Here is a 13,475-nt window from a genome sequence, read left to right as displayed (position 1 = left end):
CATTACTAAGGAGCTGGAAGCAATTTTTAAAATCATATACCAACTAATTTTGATCAATATGTGAGATTTTTTTGTTATGTGAGATCGAAATGTGAGATTTTCGGAAGTTTTTTATCGCCTAGTTTGGCAGACAATTAAGCAAAATTTGTGCATAAGCTGGGTTGGAACATTATGTGCAAGCGCACATTACCGAGCCTCCTTGTCTCATCTAAAATTATTTGACGTTCTTTAAACAGTCAGTTTTATTTCATGAAGTCATTTTTTTTCTAGAAAACAATCCAAACTTGCAGTCTATACGAGTTTTTTTTAATCAAAATATTACAAAATTTTTCAAATTAGAAGACGTTTAAGAGAGCAATCAAGAGCAGTGAATATTCTCAAATGTTTGATCATTCTATTGTTGAAAACTTGCTCTTTACTTTTGGTAATGTTTTTATGGCTTGACAGGCCCTGTAATTAAGAAGATCCGAGACAAGTTTGTCGATCATCCACTCTTCAAACCAGAGGTGGTCAGGAATGTATCGACAGCGTGTGAGGGTTTGTGCAAGTGGGTGCTGGCTATGGAGGTGTATGAGAGAGTGGCAAAAGTGGTTGCCCCAAAGAAAATTAAATTAGCCGAAGCTGAGGGTGAACTGGAAATTCAAATGGCAAAGCTGAATGCAAAACGGGCTGAATTGAAAGCGGTACGACAGATAGTTTTGATAGAGAATCCATCAAACATTTGAAGAAAAATCAGAGATTACGAAGATTATTTATAGTTTGATAGATGTTATTTTATGTAAAATCTAAGACTGTTGCGGCCATTTGAACCAGCTGCGAACCATGAAGATAATTTTTTTTCATGCAATTATCTTCATTTGTTTGTTGAACCAATTTATCTTTTTAATCTAGATTGTGGACAAACTGAAGACCCTCCAGGACAAGTTAGAGGAGATGACGAAGAAGAAAGAGAAACTGGAGTTCGACATAGACCTGTGTGGCAAAAAGCTGGACAGAGCTGAGAAACTGATTGGAGGACTGGGAGGAGAGAAAGACAGGTGGTCTCAGAATGCGGAAGAACTCGGACAAAGGTCAGTTTGTGTTGTTGCGCTGAATAAGTTTTGCTCAAATATATACAACATGCAATCTGTGAAAAATTACAGAGCGAATAACGCGTTTTGTAGTTCGTTTTTTATTCCTTCAGCTTAGGTAGAAAATAAGCAGGTGAAGCTTTATAGTCGATGCATAAAGTTCCCTCTAGTGAGATACAATTCCTGTAGATATTATTGAACATTTTTTTAGAAGTGGCGCAGAGGTCCGATGGGTTTTAAATTAAGATGTGTTCTAACTGTTTTAGATACGTGAACATTACGGGTGACGTCTTGGTGTCATCTGCCATTGTTGCCTACTTGGGGGCGTTCACTGTGGACTTCAGAAATGTGAGCATCTCTTACCTACCTGAGCAAACTTATTTATTAAATAAAAGACAATGATGATTGAGTGATGACTCAATAACTGATAATGCAACACGACTTAAGATAAAGAAGATAAAGAGATTGCTTCCTCCTTTTATGCAATTTGGGCGGAAAAAGTTATTGGTCCAAATATAGCTTCCACAAATTTAAAGCCCCTAAGGTTGGTGTATTGCGGTGATTGGGGAGGGGAGGCTTTAGGTTCTAGCCCAATAAGTTTCTATAACGGTAGAGATCCCAACAGGGAGGCTCGGTGATGTGCGTTCGCACATAATGTTCCGACCCCGCTCATCCACATTCTTGACTTAATTGGCCACCAAATGATGAAGAGACAGAAAACTTTTGAAAACATACATATCGTTCAACAAACCACTAATGGAATACAATAATGCCGCGTTAGAGAGCTGATGAAACTGGTTATTAATAGGACTACTAGAAAATACAACAATAAAAGTCAAATAAAAACATTAATTACGACCAAAACTCCATGTCTATGTTAAAAAATATTAACAGAATCAAACTCGCATCAAATGAAACCAAAACAAATTAACCTATACATTACTAGAAAAGATATGGGACCTGTCCTTAATGCGATTGGGTTACTGGTCGACAAAAAGAGCAAAAAAAGTGCGAAGCTCAAAAATACGTTTCTGTTTTTGAAAACAATTAATTTCAATGTGATTAAAATCAAAAGATATTAACTGAAATCACTCAAATGTTCAATTATACCTCTGTAGGAACCAATTGAGACCTGTCTTTATCCAGTGTACGTCATACTACTACAAAAAGAAGAACAAATACCGCCAAAATTAAAAAGTTCAATAAAACTTCTCACGAAAAAAGCAGTGAAGCCGTGAAGACCTTAAATTTGTCACTAAAACTTAAAACGTATGTTAATTGGACAATATATCGAAGCCAATGGGCCTACCCATTTGCTGTCATTAGAAAGTCTTGTAGTAACAGTAGTAATAAAGCCGAGAAACAAATGGTTGAAAATAAAACCTTTTTAAAATAAAAGATTAGGTTATAGCTCACTCGAAACAGGCTGTGACCTGTCTTTACAGAGAGTAAGCTACAAATCGACCAAAAATTGATTTAAAAAATTGAGAAGCTCAAAAAGCCAAATATGTTTTTGAAAAAAATTCAAGAGTCATAACAGACGTAAGATCTAAAAAAGAGATGAATTAACTTGCAACACCACAGGAGGTCAATTGGGTCTGTTATTAATGAGACTAAGTCACGAGAAGACAAAATAACAACAAGTACAGGTAGAAGCCGAAACTTCACAAACAACTTTACGACACCACAATGTTCAAGGCACTAAAAGTTTTTTTTGCACTATGTTTTTTGCAAGAACCGTAAATCATCACTTGATTCTCATCTGAACTTAACCGAGTCTTCCTTATAAAAGGACTACGTATAAAGGACAAAAAAGAAGCCCAAAAATGGTAGTACCGAAATGTTAAAAATTTTTTTATAGAAGAGTTAAATGCTCGAACCCATCAGTCAAATCAAAACCAACAGAGAAAATAATGTCTGAATCAAGAAAAGTAGTTGAGATCTTTTTTTAGGGAGATTGAGGTACGTGGTGACAAAAACGAGAACAAAAAGGAGACAGTTGAAAAATTCTTATTTTTTTCAAAAAAAGATAATTTGAAAGTCCTTACAACTAAGAGCTTTAAAACTGAAATCTCTAAATAGGTTATTATACGTCCTGTGGAAGCAAATGAGACCTATTAGTTTCAGGTATATGTCGAGGTAAATTTTGCGAGAGAACTACGTCTCACCTCAAAAGCATAAACTATTCAACGAAACACTTGACATATTCAATTTGACTTTTTTTTCAAAGCTATGCATGTTTTCAACTATGCACTCCTTGAATTATTCCTGTAAAAAATGTGCTTTTTCGACAACGAAAAAAATGAACCTATAAAATTTGCACTTTTGCTGAAAATTAAAGAAAATTGAAAACTTGTAGTATCAAAACCAAGAAAACATTAGTTAAGTTTAAAATCGTTACAGACATTAATTTAATTAATAACAAATGAAAGCAAAACAAAAGAAGTCGCTAAAAATTTACGAAAACATTTGGTCAAAACCATAAAATCCATGAGCTTAACTCTGAAACCATAACATATGTTCGACGGGCCTAATTTCTTTATAAACAGTATCTGTCAATAATTGAGCCCTGCTTTGAAGTTTCTCGTCAGTAATTAACGTAAAAAACTAAACTATAAATGCGGATATGTTTTGAAAAAATGGCCGCGCCCCAATACAATCTGAAGTTTTTCTATTTTATAGGGATCGATGGTGAGATCAAGATCAGCCCTGATTTTGTTGCGCGTCTAAGAAAACATTTGTTCAAATGGTTGCTTTCAGCTAATTTAAAGAAAGTGGGCTTAATAAGCGTATTTGGTCCGATTTTTGACAAAAAAGTCTGAATTTTGAAAAATTTAGCAAAAATTGTAGCCAAAAAACTCGGATCAAATAATTCAGCGACCCTCCTCTATCTTTAAAGATAAAACCAATGAGAATACCGTTAAGAATTTCAACATATTTCTGCAAAATTGTCAGAAATTGGGACAAAAATTACGGAAAATTTGAACGAAGGCATCGTAATTCGGCCGAATGTTCTGAAAACTTAATTTCTCGATATGTAAAAAACGAAATTCAAAAAATCTTTTCAATTCGACGTTCTACGCTGGACGGGCGTTCTAATGATACCACTCACAACTCTCTTCAATGATTATATCGATCGGCCAAATTTATCTGAACAAAAAACCATTTGAGTATTTAGTTCCTTCGCCACTAAAGTGGGTCGGAACAATCTTTATGTAGTTGTTCATGAGGTCGTTCACAAATATCGTAACTGAAATTAACTTGTAGAGTAGTTTATCCAAAGTGTTTGTTTTTAGGATGCAACTCTGAAATGGATGGAGCTGTGTCGAGAGAAGAAGATTCCCTGCTCGGAGGTATTCTCCATGGCAAACACTCTCGGAGAGCCAGTGAAGATCAGGGACTGGAACATTGCCGGACTGCCGGTGGACAACTTCTCAGTGGACAATGGCATCATTGTGGACAACAGTCAGAGATGGCCACTCATGATTGATCCACAGAGTAAACATCTCTACTCTTCTTGGACACCTTTTTGAAGAACAATTGGTGATACAAATCAGGAGACAATTTTCCAAGTTTTTAGATCCAATGAGTTTCGAATTCCGATTAACCGGTGGAGTGCTTATGAAATCAGTGTAATTGTAGTTAAAACGCTTTAGTTGCAAAAAAAACTCATTTTTTGCTCTCTAATGCTCTCGTGATCTTTACAATTTGTCATAGCCCTCTGAAATGTCGAAAAAAACTTGTGTTTAAAACGTTTCTAGGAAGTCGGAGGTTTTCCCCTAATTTTAGCTCAGGCGAACAAATGGATTAAGAACATGGAGAAGAAGAATAAGATGCAGGTAGTGAAGCTGTCAGATGCCAACTATGTGAGGACACTCGAGAACTCCATCCAGTTCGGAACTCCAGGTAGGTCCACACTGTTGACCTCATTGACCTCAGTTGTTTACACCATCTCTTTGCATCTTTTCATAGTTTTACTTTCACAATTACTCAGTTTCTATCTAGACTATTTAATGGCCGAAAATGACATTAACATTGCGCTCTTTTGTAATTTTTTATTGTCAGCATTACTCCGTACTTCAGTATGCATGTAAGACTAATATTGTTGCTGGTTTCACTTTAATTACGAGAAAAGACATACTTTCACTCATGTCATCGGATAAAGGTTTGAGCTGATATTCAATGACAACCTATAATCTAAAGAAATTTACAGAAATTTCCATATCAAACAAAAAAAAATTGTGCATGTAACACGATATTTTGATCTAATTTACCAATCCTGTAGTTGCTTGAAACCAAACTTACGGAGCACAAATTTGAGAAATACTTTCATTTCAAATTTTACTTCGCACTTCTTCATTGGATTTGAAGCAACCACTAAATGAAATTTGGCTGCTTTAGTTCTGATGGAAAATGTGGGCGAGGAGCTGGATGCCATTTTGGAACCAATCCTGTTGAAACAGACATACAAGCAGCAAGGTGTCGAATATCTGAGACTAGGAGAGAACGTCATTGAATACTCGCATGACTTCAGATTCTACATGACCACTAGGCTGAGGAATCCACACTACTTGCCTGAAATTGCTGTCAAGGTTCGTATCAAGTCTGTGAATACCTCAATTTAAAAAAAAACGAATTTCTTGAAAATTTATTAATGTGCTACTATTCAAAAGAGCTGACCAGAAAGCCGATTTTGAACTTGGTGGAGACTGCAAACTCACACAAAATTTGAATCACAATTATTGCACAATTTTTTAATCGTGTGAAAAACCTAATGAGAAAAACGACTGGTTTTAAATGAAATTTATGCATCGTCTTTCTCTGGTTGCTTTTCTGAATAGCCATGAAAAAAATGAAAAGTGTAAAACATGTTTTTTTTCTGCAGGTGACACTGCTCAACTTCATGATCACGCCGCTTGGTTTGCAAGATCAGCTGTTGAGCATTGTGGCTGCTAAGGAAAAGCCAGAGCTGGAAGAGAAGAAGAATGAGCTGATTTTGGAGTCTGCTGCAAACAAGCGACAACTCAAAGAAATTGAGGACCAGATTCTGGAAGTCCTCACCTCATCTTCTGTTAGTTTTGTATTTTTTTAAATGAAATTCATTTTACGCTACCATTTAATGAAATTGATTTTACTCTACCTTTGGTAGCATCATTTAAGATTGTGCAATTTAATCTCAACTGTCTCCTTGTTCGAAAGAAGGATTTTTGATATGACAATATAAACGAGAATTAATCGCCTCTTTTATAGCATGGTAACTGTCTGAGCGATTAAATTATTTTATGAATGATAATAAAATACATTTATATTTTTAAGGGAAACATCTTGGAGGATGAGAAGGCCATCAAAATTCTGTCATCGTCCAAAATTCTCTCCGAGGAGATTTCAGCTAAGCAAGCAATCGCTGAGAAAACACAGATCGAGATTGATGAAACACGAAGCGGGTAACGTTTTCAATCTGTGCTGATTATTGTGCTAGATCAGCCCTTTACATTACTATTACAGAAATTTGGACTCAAAGATCTTTGTTTTTTAAGGTTATCGTTAATATAATTGCTGACACCAAGTCATTTAGTGTTTAAATTTTAAGATCTGGGGCTTTGAAAATTCGGTTATCCAGTAGGAAAAAAAGTGAAGGTCCTTTTTATCGCTTTGCTGATATTTATTAGCGATTCTCATTGTGTTTTTGTCACAATGATAGTTTCGTATGCGGTTCAGTATCTTGAGCAACACGTTCTAAATCGCAATTCGCTCTCTGAATTGTCGACAAGACAAGCTCAATAAGTTGTTCACAATGCATTAATGAGAAAGTATCATATGAGTTGCGCATCATATTTTCAAAAAATAGGATTCGTAGTCTTTTTCAACTTTGAAAGAACTTATAGTCTATTTTCCTGGTTATTTCATGTTTGCATTGTGTATTTCAGATACACTCCAGTGGCTAAGCATGCATCTATCCTGTTCTTCTGCATATCAGACATGGCTAATATTGAACCCATGTACCAGTACAGCTTGGTCTGGTTCATCAACCTGTACCTCAACGTAAGTGCAGTACAGCTGTTTTGCTTTCACCCAATGAGAGGGGAGGGGGAGTTAATAACAACCAAACTTATCTGAATGTGCTCACCAAAATGGAGGGAAGTAAAACTTGGCAGCCGAATTGTTGGACAGTTACCTATGAACGGGGCACCATGAACAACTTCAACTCGTTTATGCTAATGTTAACCAGCTACAACTGAATGTTGTTTTCTCTCAACTGTTCCCACCAAGTGCAGTCAATAGTGCTGGCCCTCAATTGTTACCACCTTTGCGGACGATTCAATGAGAGACTAATTGGTTGGGTCATAATAGTGCAAATTTCTCTACTTTATTCGCAAGGCGTATTCTTCTAATTATAGAACATTTTTTGTGGAATAGATGTTACCTCGACTCTTTATATTTCCCCATTTGGGAGTTAAGAAATTTTTACGAATTGGAATGTAGAATGGTAATTTGTTTATCGTTTTAGTCAATTCAAAACTCGGCAAAGTCGGATGTATTAGAGGAGCGTATAGAGAGTTTGAACGAGCACTTCACAGAGAGCATTTACAGGAATGTGTGTCGATCTCTGTTTGAGAAGGATAAACTCCTCTTCTCTCTCATTCTCACCATCGGAATACTCAAGGGCAGGTTCGTTAACTCACTTCCTTTTCTACTAGATTCTTGTATGATATCTTTATTTTTGATATCTTTATTTAATTTCGAGTCTGAAATTGTTCTGAAGGTTTCAATAATCTCATAGGTTATCATTGGCGAGTTCAATTTGGCGCAGTCTTGTTATTGTTCCAATCCTCAAAATTATTTCGGGGTAGTTGTTCAAAACCTCAAATTTATTCGGAGGTTAGGAATTTTATGCTAACCTTGCTATTTTTGTTTAACTAATTTTGGTCGATATCTTTTCCCGGGAGATACAAAAAAGTACCATTGGAAAGCTATTGAAAAACTGAATTGTTCGTTGGAGAGATAATTTAAAATTTTTGGTTTCTTGTGGAAAAATGAGCCTTGAAACTTGGAAAGCTTTTCACATTTTTCACCTTTTCACGTTTCGTGTGTGCTTAAATATTCAATATTTTTTATTAGATAAATAAAGGAAATTGGTCTCTTGGAATTTTTAACTGCAGATAAAGTTTCTTCAAACAAAGAAAAGCTACTACTTAGGAATCAAGTTATTTCAAAAAGGCTTTTTGAGACGGCCCTTTGGTCTTGTAAAAAGAGCATTCAGTTAAAATCTTTAGAAATGTTTACAGAATTTTTAAAATTTTGTTCTACTCCTATGAGAAATAAGAGCCCTTATTATAAAAATTTTGATGTTTAGAGTAATGCATAAGTATACATTTTTTCTCATCGGTGTTCGTGAATTCTTTAATTTTAATCTTTTTTCAGCTCTGCACTCTGATTTTTCAAAATAATTTGTTTTATTACGGTCTCCGCTCCCTCAAACACTTTCCTTTAAACCCCATGATAAAACTGCTAACTAATAGATGCACTTGGTTGTTCAAATGTTTTTAATTTAGGCTTTCTCCTTGCTTTCGATTCAAAAAATGGTGATTTTATGTGATCTTGTTTGAAGGAGTGATTTTGCGATTTTTTGATTGCTTTGATTCTTCGCAACAGGTAAGGCCCTGGACATTGATTTGAATTATAGTCCTTAAGTGGACGTTATTAGTTAACGAAGTACTAAGCTAGTTGAGCATTTTGGGAACACCTGTATTCAGCCTTTTTCGCTTTTTTGAGTTTTTGTTAATCAGTTTTTCAATTGACGTTGATTACATACATATTTTGTGTCAATGAAAAAAGGTTTGGTTGTATTTTGCTAGAGGTACAGCTATTTTTAATGTCAAAATCAAAAAAAAAGTTCTCTTGAAGTTTGGAAAGATAAAAGTTTTCATGTTTTTGATCTTTGCTATTTCACGTTTTATTTTTTAAGTATTTTTCCGCGAAATATTGACTGTAAAGGCAATGACTTCGCAGTAATGCTAGAGAGTTTTCAGCAATATTTGCTATGTTTTCTCAAACCGTTTTTGCACTTTTGGCTGTTGTTTCCCTTTTTATACATTGCAGTTATCTTTAAATATGGTTTTTCTTTTTTGTTTGATATTGTTTCTTTGTTGCTCTACCAGACGGCTTCAATTTTGAAGACTTTTTTTTTAATTTATAAAATTATACCAAAAAAGTTTTGTTTTTTAATATTTTTGTTTTTTTGAAAACTTTTTAAAATTCGTAGTGAAATTCGTGCCATTTCGTAGTGTGTTAATTTTTTCCAAGATTTTGACTGTATTTGTTTTTTTCCGCTTTGCTTATCTGCTTAAGATGAAACCAGACTTTTGACAACTAAAACTATCTCTGCTTGTTCTTGTGATCTTTGATTGTTGGTAGGTAATATCGGCTCCATAACTTTATAAAACCAAAAGTATCTACAATTTTATTGCGGTTTTTGATGTTTCTCTACAATTTTTCTTATAGCTGCAAAGCTGTAAGCTGAGCGGAGCCATTTTGTGGTGTCCTTGTTTTTGTTTTCGTTTCGTCGTCTGACGATCTTTTTCGTTTTACATTTGTTTACACAGCAAAGCTGAAAAAGTAAAATTTTCTGATCGACTTCTTCCTCTCACTAATGGCTTTTGCGCGCGTGACGTCATTTATATATATGTATGTATATATATATATATATATATATATATATATATATATATATATATACATATATATATATATATATATATATATATATATATATATATATATATCAAAAGTTTTTCTGTGATTAGAATTTGATCTTACGTGACTTACCTCACTCAATGAATGACTTTTGCTCGTTAAAACTTAATTTTAGTTTGAATTAAATTAAGGTCAAAGGAACTCATATTTGTAATAAAAGTCCCTAATGAAAGGGCTTCTGTGCAATGAATTATAACAAGCTGTATTAGTTTATCGCTGAATGTTTCTTATATAGCTTTTTGAGCGGCGTCCATACCTTTATGAACTTATATCTGTATCTGTTTCTATCTCTATTGTATGGCACGCAAGTCTGTTCTTTGGCAGCTATTCCGGCAATCTGCCGGCTATGTTAAATACTAGGGATCAATAGATATGCTGGTCGTCGAGATTTTCAATTTTCAGTTTTATCTGTTTGCATTGTTTTTAGCACTTGTTTTGCTATGTCCTACAAAAAATTTCGGTACCTTAATCATCTTATCCGTTGATTTTTTTAATTGTATAATCAAAAATAAACTTCAGACGAAATTTGAACACTGATGAACTCTGACAAAGGCTCAAAGAGTTTGTATCTTTGTTTGGTTACCTTTCTGTTTCAATTCTAATAAACATCACGAAGTCAAAGGTGGCAATTTTTGGCATCGCCCTTGCTATTTGATGATGGATTGCAACACTTCCTGTGCGAAGCACAGCCGATGCTAGTCCTCCTCGTTTGTTTCTGAGTTGCTCTGTTTTTAATTGGTCTCAGACGAATTTTGCAGCAATTATATTAGTCCTGTAGTCTTTTCTATACAATTTTTTGCTTCGCGGATTTTTCGTATGACCCTTTTAACTTTTCGTCCTCATAAACGGGATAGACAGGTGAAGCCCGGAGTGCATTAAATGGCTGAGCAGCTATTGTAGAGTCTTAGGCTCTGCTCATCTCCAATATGCGATTGATTGAAACTGTTTTGAGGAGACAATTTCATGCTGTTAAGGGCTGTTCTTAATCTTCTTAAAGTTTCGACCCCTTCAGTCACCCCCCCCCCCCCTCCCACACCCCGCCCACAACAGTACCCGTCCACTCTCTTGCATTTGGCCATCTGAAACCCCTCTTGTCCAGCTCCCAACCCTGCTCCCATCGCTTCATCTCCCCTAATGGTATGCACCGCAACTGAGTTGTAATTTGTTTAGCTCTTGTTTCCAAATATTTGTCTAGGCGCTCTATTCATTGGCTTTAATTCGCCAATCTACAGTTGTATGGTTTTGAGTGTGTTGATGTATATAGATGTCCTACTTACTTGGTTTCAGGTGACATTTTTGTTTTCAAATTCTTTAACAATGTGTTTGATCATATCCAAGAGTTATGAACGAACTCAGAATTTTCTCGTATTCATTTATAAGGAAAAAAGCATATCTTTGCCTTGTTTCTGTTTCTTTATCAACAAATCAAAGGCAACAGAATCAGTAAAATCAACACTGAATCCCTAAGCTTTGCTATTCAACCAGACACATTTTCACAAGCCGGAGCTGTAAACAATTAAATAATATTTGTTTTCCGATTGTACAAGTAAACTACTTTCATAACCAGTCGGTTAAAGTTTACAAGTCATGTATAATATATACATTCTATTTCTCCTGTAGAATATTTTTAATCAAAATGATAGGTTTCGTATTCTGCTGATGTTTCTTTCGAATATAAGTTTAAATTGCTGGAGCAGATGATGTTTTAAAGTTTTTTAAAATATTTTTTGAGCTTTTACTTTTCTTTTTTCAAGAGGAAGTTTATTCCATTTCAGAATGCTCTTTTGTTGAAAAATAACGATTGATTACTTTTAATGTGCTCAGTTGTTCTGTTTTGCAGTTCTTCTCACCAGATCATTATCCCCCAATAGGACGTTATCTATACGAAATGCATCTCTTGAAATAATGTCACTTCTTAACTTCGAAACGTTCATTTGACTGAAAAACAATTCTGCTGGTAAATTTTCAGATTTCCGTAAAGGACCTCATGAACTTTCAATTTTTTTCTCTCGTGCAGCATTCTTTTATCCCTAATTTTATCTGTCGCTTTATTTGTTTTATTGATGAATCGATTACAATTCGAAAGAAACATTTAATTAAAATTCAGTTGCGAGAGTACTAAAAGTCTGAGCGGCAATATTTGTGCTTCAAGTGTTTTTGATGACGCACAAGATATTTTGTTTGTATGGTCACCGTCGTTTTTTGAGAGAGCTCTATTGAGTGGATTTTGCAAGCTCAAATTTGAACAAATCTCATTTCCTTAATACACTATTGTACCAAAAAGCTACATACACCTAAAGATTTTTTGAAAAGCTATACAAACATCAAATAACATTTTCAGTTCAAATTTTGTTCTCTAATAACGCGTCATCACACCTTTAGCTTTTTTGACGTCTAGCAGACGGTTGGCATAGTTTTCATACAGGTTTCTCACGACGTCTGGGTCAATTTCATTCCAAATTTCATACACTTTTTCTTCAAAATTTTCCCAAAAAACTGTCTGTTTTCGTAATCGTTGCTTAAATTGCCGATAAATTTTCCTTAGGATTCAGATCTGGACTGTATGCTGGCCATTCCAGCACCTTCCACTCGTTAAGACCATGAAAATCTAACATCTCGTAGCGTAACAACTTGGCAGACAAGCGTTTAAAGAACAAAGCGGTTTAACCATCTTTTTTGTTAAAGGGGAAAAAAAGGATAATGAAATTTCTCTTAAATGTTCTAACTTTCACGCCTTTTTTCACGGTTAGCGCAAATCATCCTTTGGAAGCACGAATCATGCTTTAAAAGCAGAAATCATGCTGTACGTAGCTTTTTGGTACCATAGTGTATATGTGGTGTTCTTTCGCTTCTATCTGTTCTCTGTTGAAATTTACTTCGCCGAAGTTATCATTTTTTCTCGAAAAGGAAAACAGCTCGGTCTTCTCAGTATTCATTGCTAGCTTTTTTTGTTTGAGATACTCATCTGTTTCCTCCAAAATACCGAGGGAGCATATTTTCAGTGCCTTAATATTTTTCGTTTTGATATCAAAAAAATTAATCATCTGCAATTTTAATGATTTTCCTTAGAGTAATTGTTGTAGAGCAGGAAAATTAGTAACATCAAAACCGTTCTTTGAGGAAAAACTTCAATTTTGCCCACTCTCCAAAAAACGTATTTGAACACATTGCCTTTTGTCAGCAAGAACCGACTCGAACTTTTTTACAGCGTTATCCGATAATCCTAACCTTTTAGTTTCCTGAAAAGTATTTGATGGGGTGTTGAGTTGAACGCTTGGTCAAGATCTTTAAAAAATGCAACTGATTTTTCCAATTTATCATGATTATACTGTAGGGCTTCAACTGAATGCAAACTGAATCTGTGGACGATTAATACCATTGAAATCCAAATTGAGTATCATATATATATTTTTTCATTTTTGTATGTATTCATTCACCTGATTCAACAGAAGACGTTAAGAAGTTTTCTGCAAATATCGGCCTATATCGTTTGCTCTTTTTTTTTGCTGAGCAATCATTTTTTTTAATTTTTGGAATTTTTTTCCTTGCATTTTAGTTACAGCATCTGGGTTCGTACCTCTTTTTATAGCTATTGAGACACGAATCGAAAATATGATAATGCATAAGTTTCTGCCTTCGTACTTAGCGCTC

At 34.8% G+C, this 13,475-nt stretch overlaps 1 protein-coding gene across 3 annotated transcripts in view; it reads left to right on the top strand.

The window, feature by feature from the left end:
- The window catches only part of LOC142342798 (dynein axonemal heavy chain 3-like), a 160,143-nt gene that overhangs the window by 111,754 nt on the left and 34,914 nt on the right, over positions 1–13,475 (top strand). For all 3 annotated transcript variants that reach the window (XM_075394375.1, XM_075394374.1, XM_075394376.1), the window contains 10 exons: positions 448–683; positions 892–1,070; positions 1,337–1,418; positions 4,367–4,568; positions 4,860–4,976; positions 5,472–5,662; positions 5,956–6,141; positions 6,387–6,514; positions 6,998–7,112; positions 7,579–7,739. In XM_075394375.1, coding sequence (XP_075250490.1) covers positions 448–683; positions 892–1,070; positions 1,337–1,418; positions 4,367–4,568; positions 4,860–4,976; positions 5,472–5,662; positions 5,956–6,141; positions 6,387–6,514; positions 6,998–7,112; positions 7,579–7,739 — 1,597 coding nt within the window. The remainder of the gene's footprint in view (positions 1–447; positions 684–891; positions 1,071–1,336; positions 1,419–4,366; positions 4,569–4,859; positions 4,977–5,471; positions 5,663–5,955; positions 6,142–6,386; positions 6,515–6,997; positions 7,113–7,578; positions 7,740–13,475) is intronic.

The sequence above is a fragment of the Convolutriloba macropyga genome, chromosome 7 (assembly GCF_964194025.1).
Source record: "Convolutriloba macropyga chromosome 7, txConMacr16.3, whole genome shotgun sequence".
NCBI lineage: Eukaryota > Metazoa > Xenacoelomorpha > Acoela > Convolutidae > Convolutriloba > Convolutriloba macropyga.
This window is presented reverse-complemented; position numbering and strand designations above follow the sequence as displayed.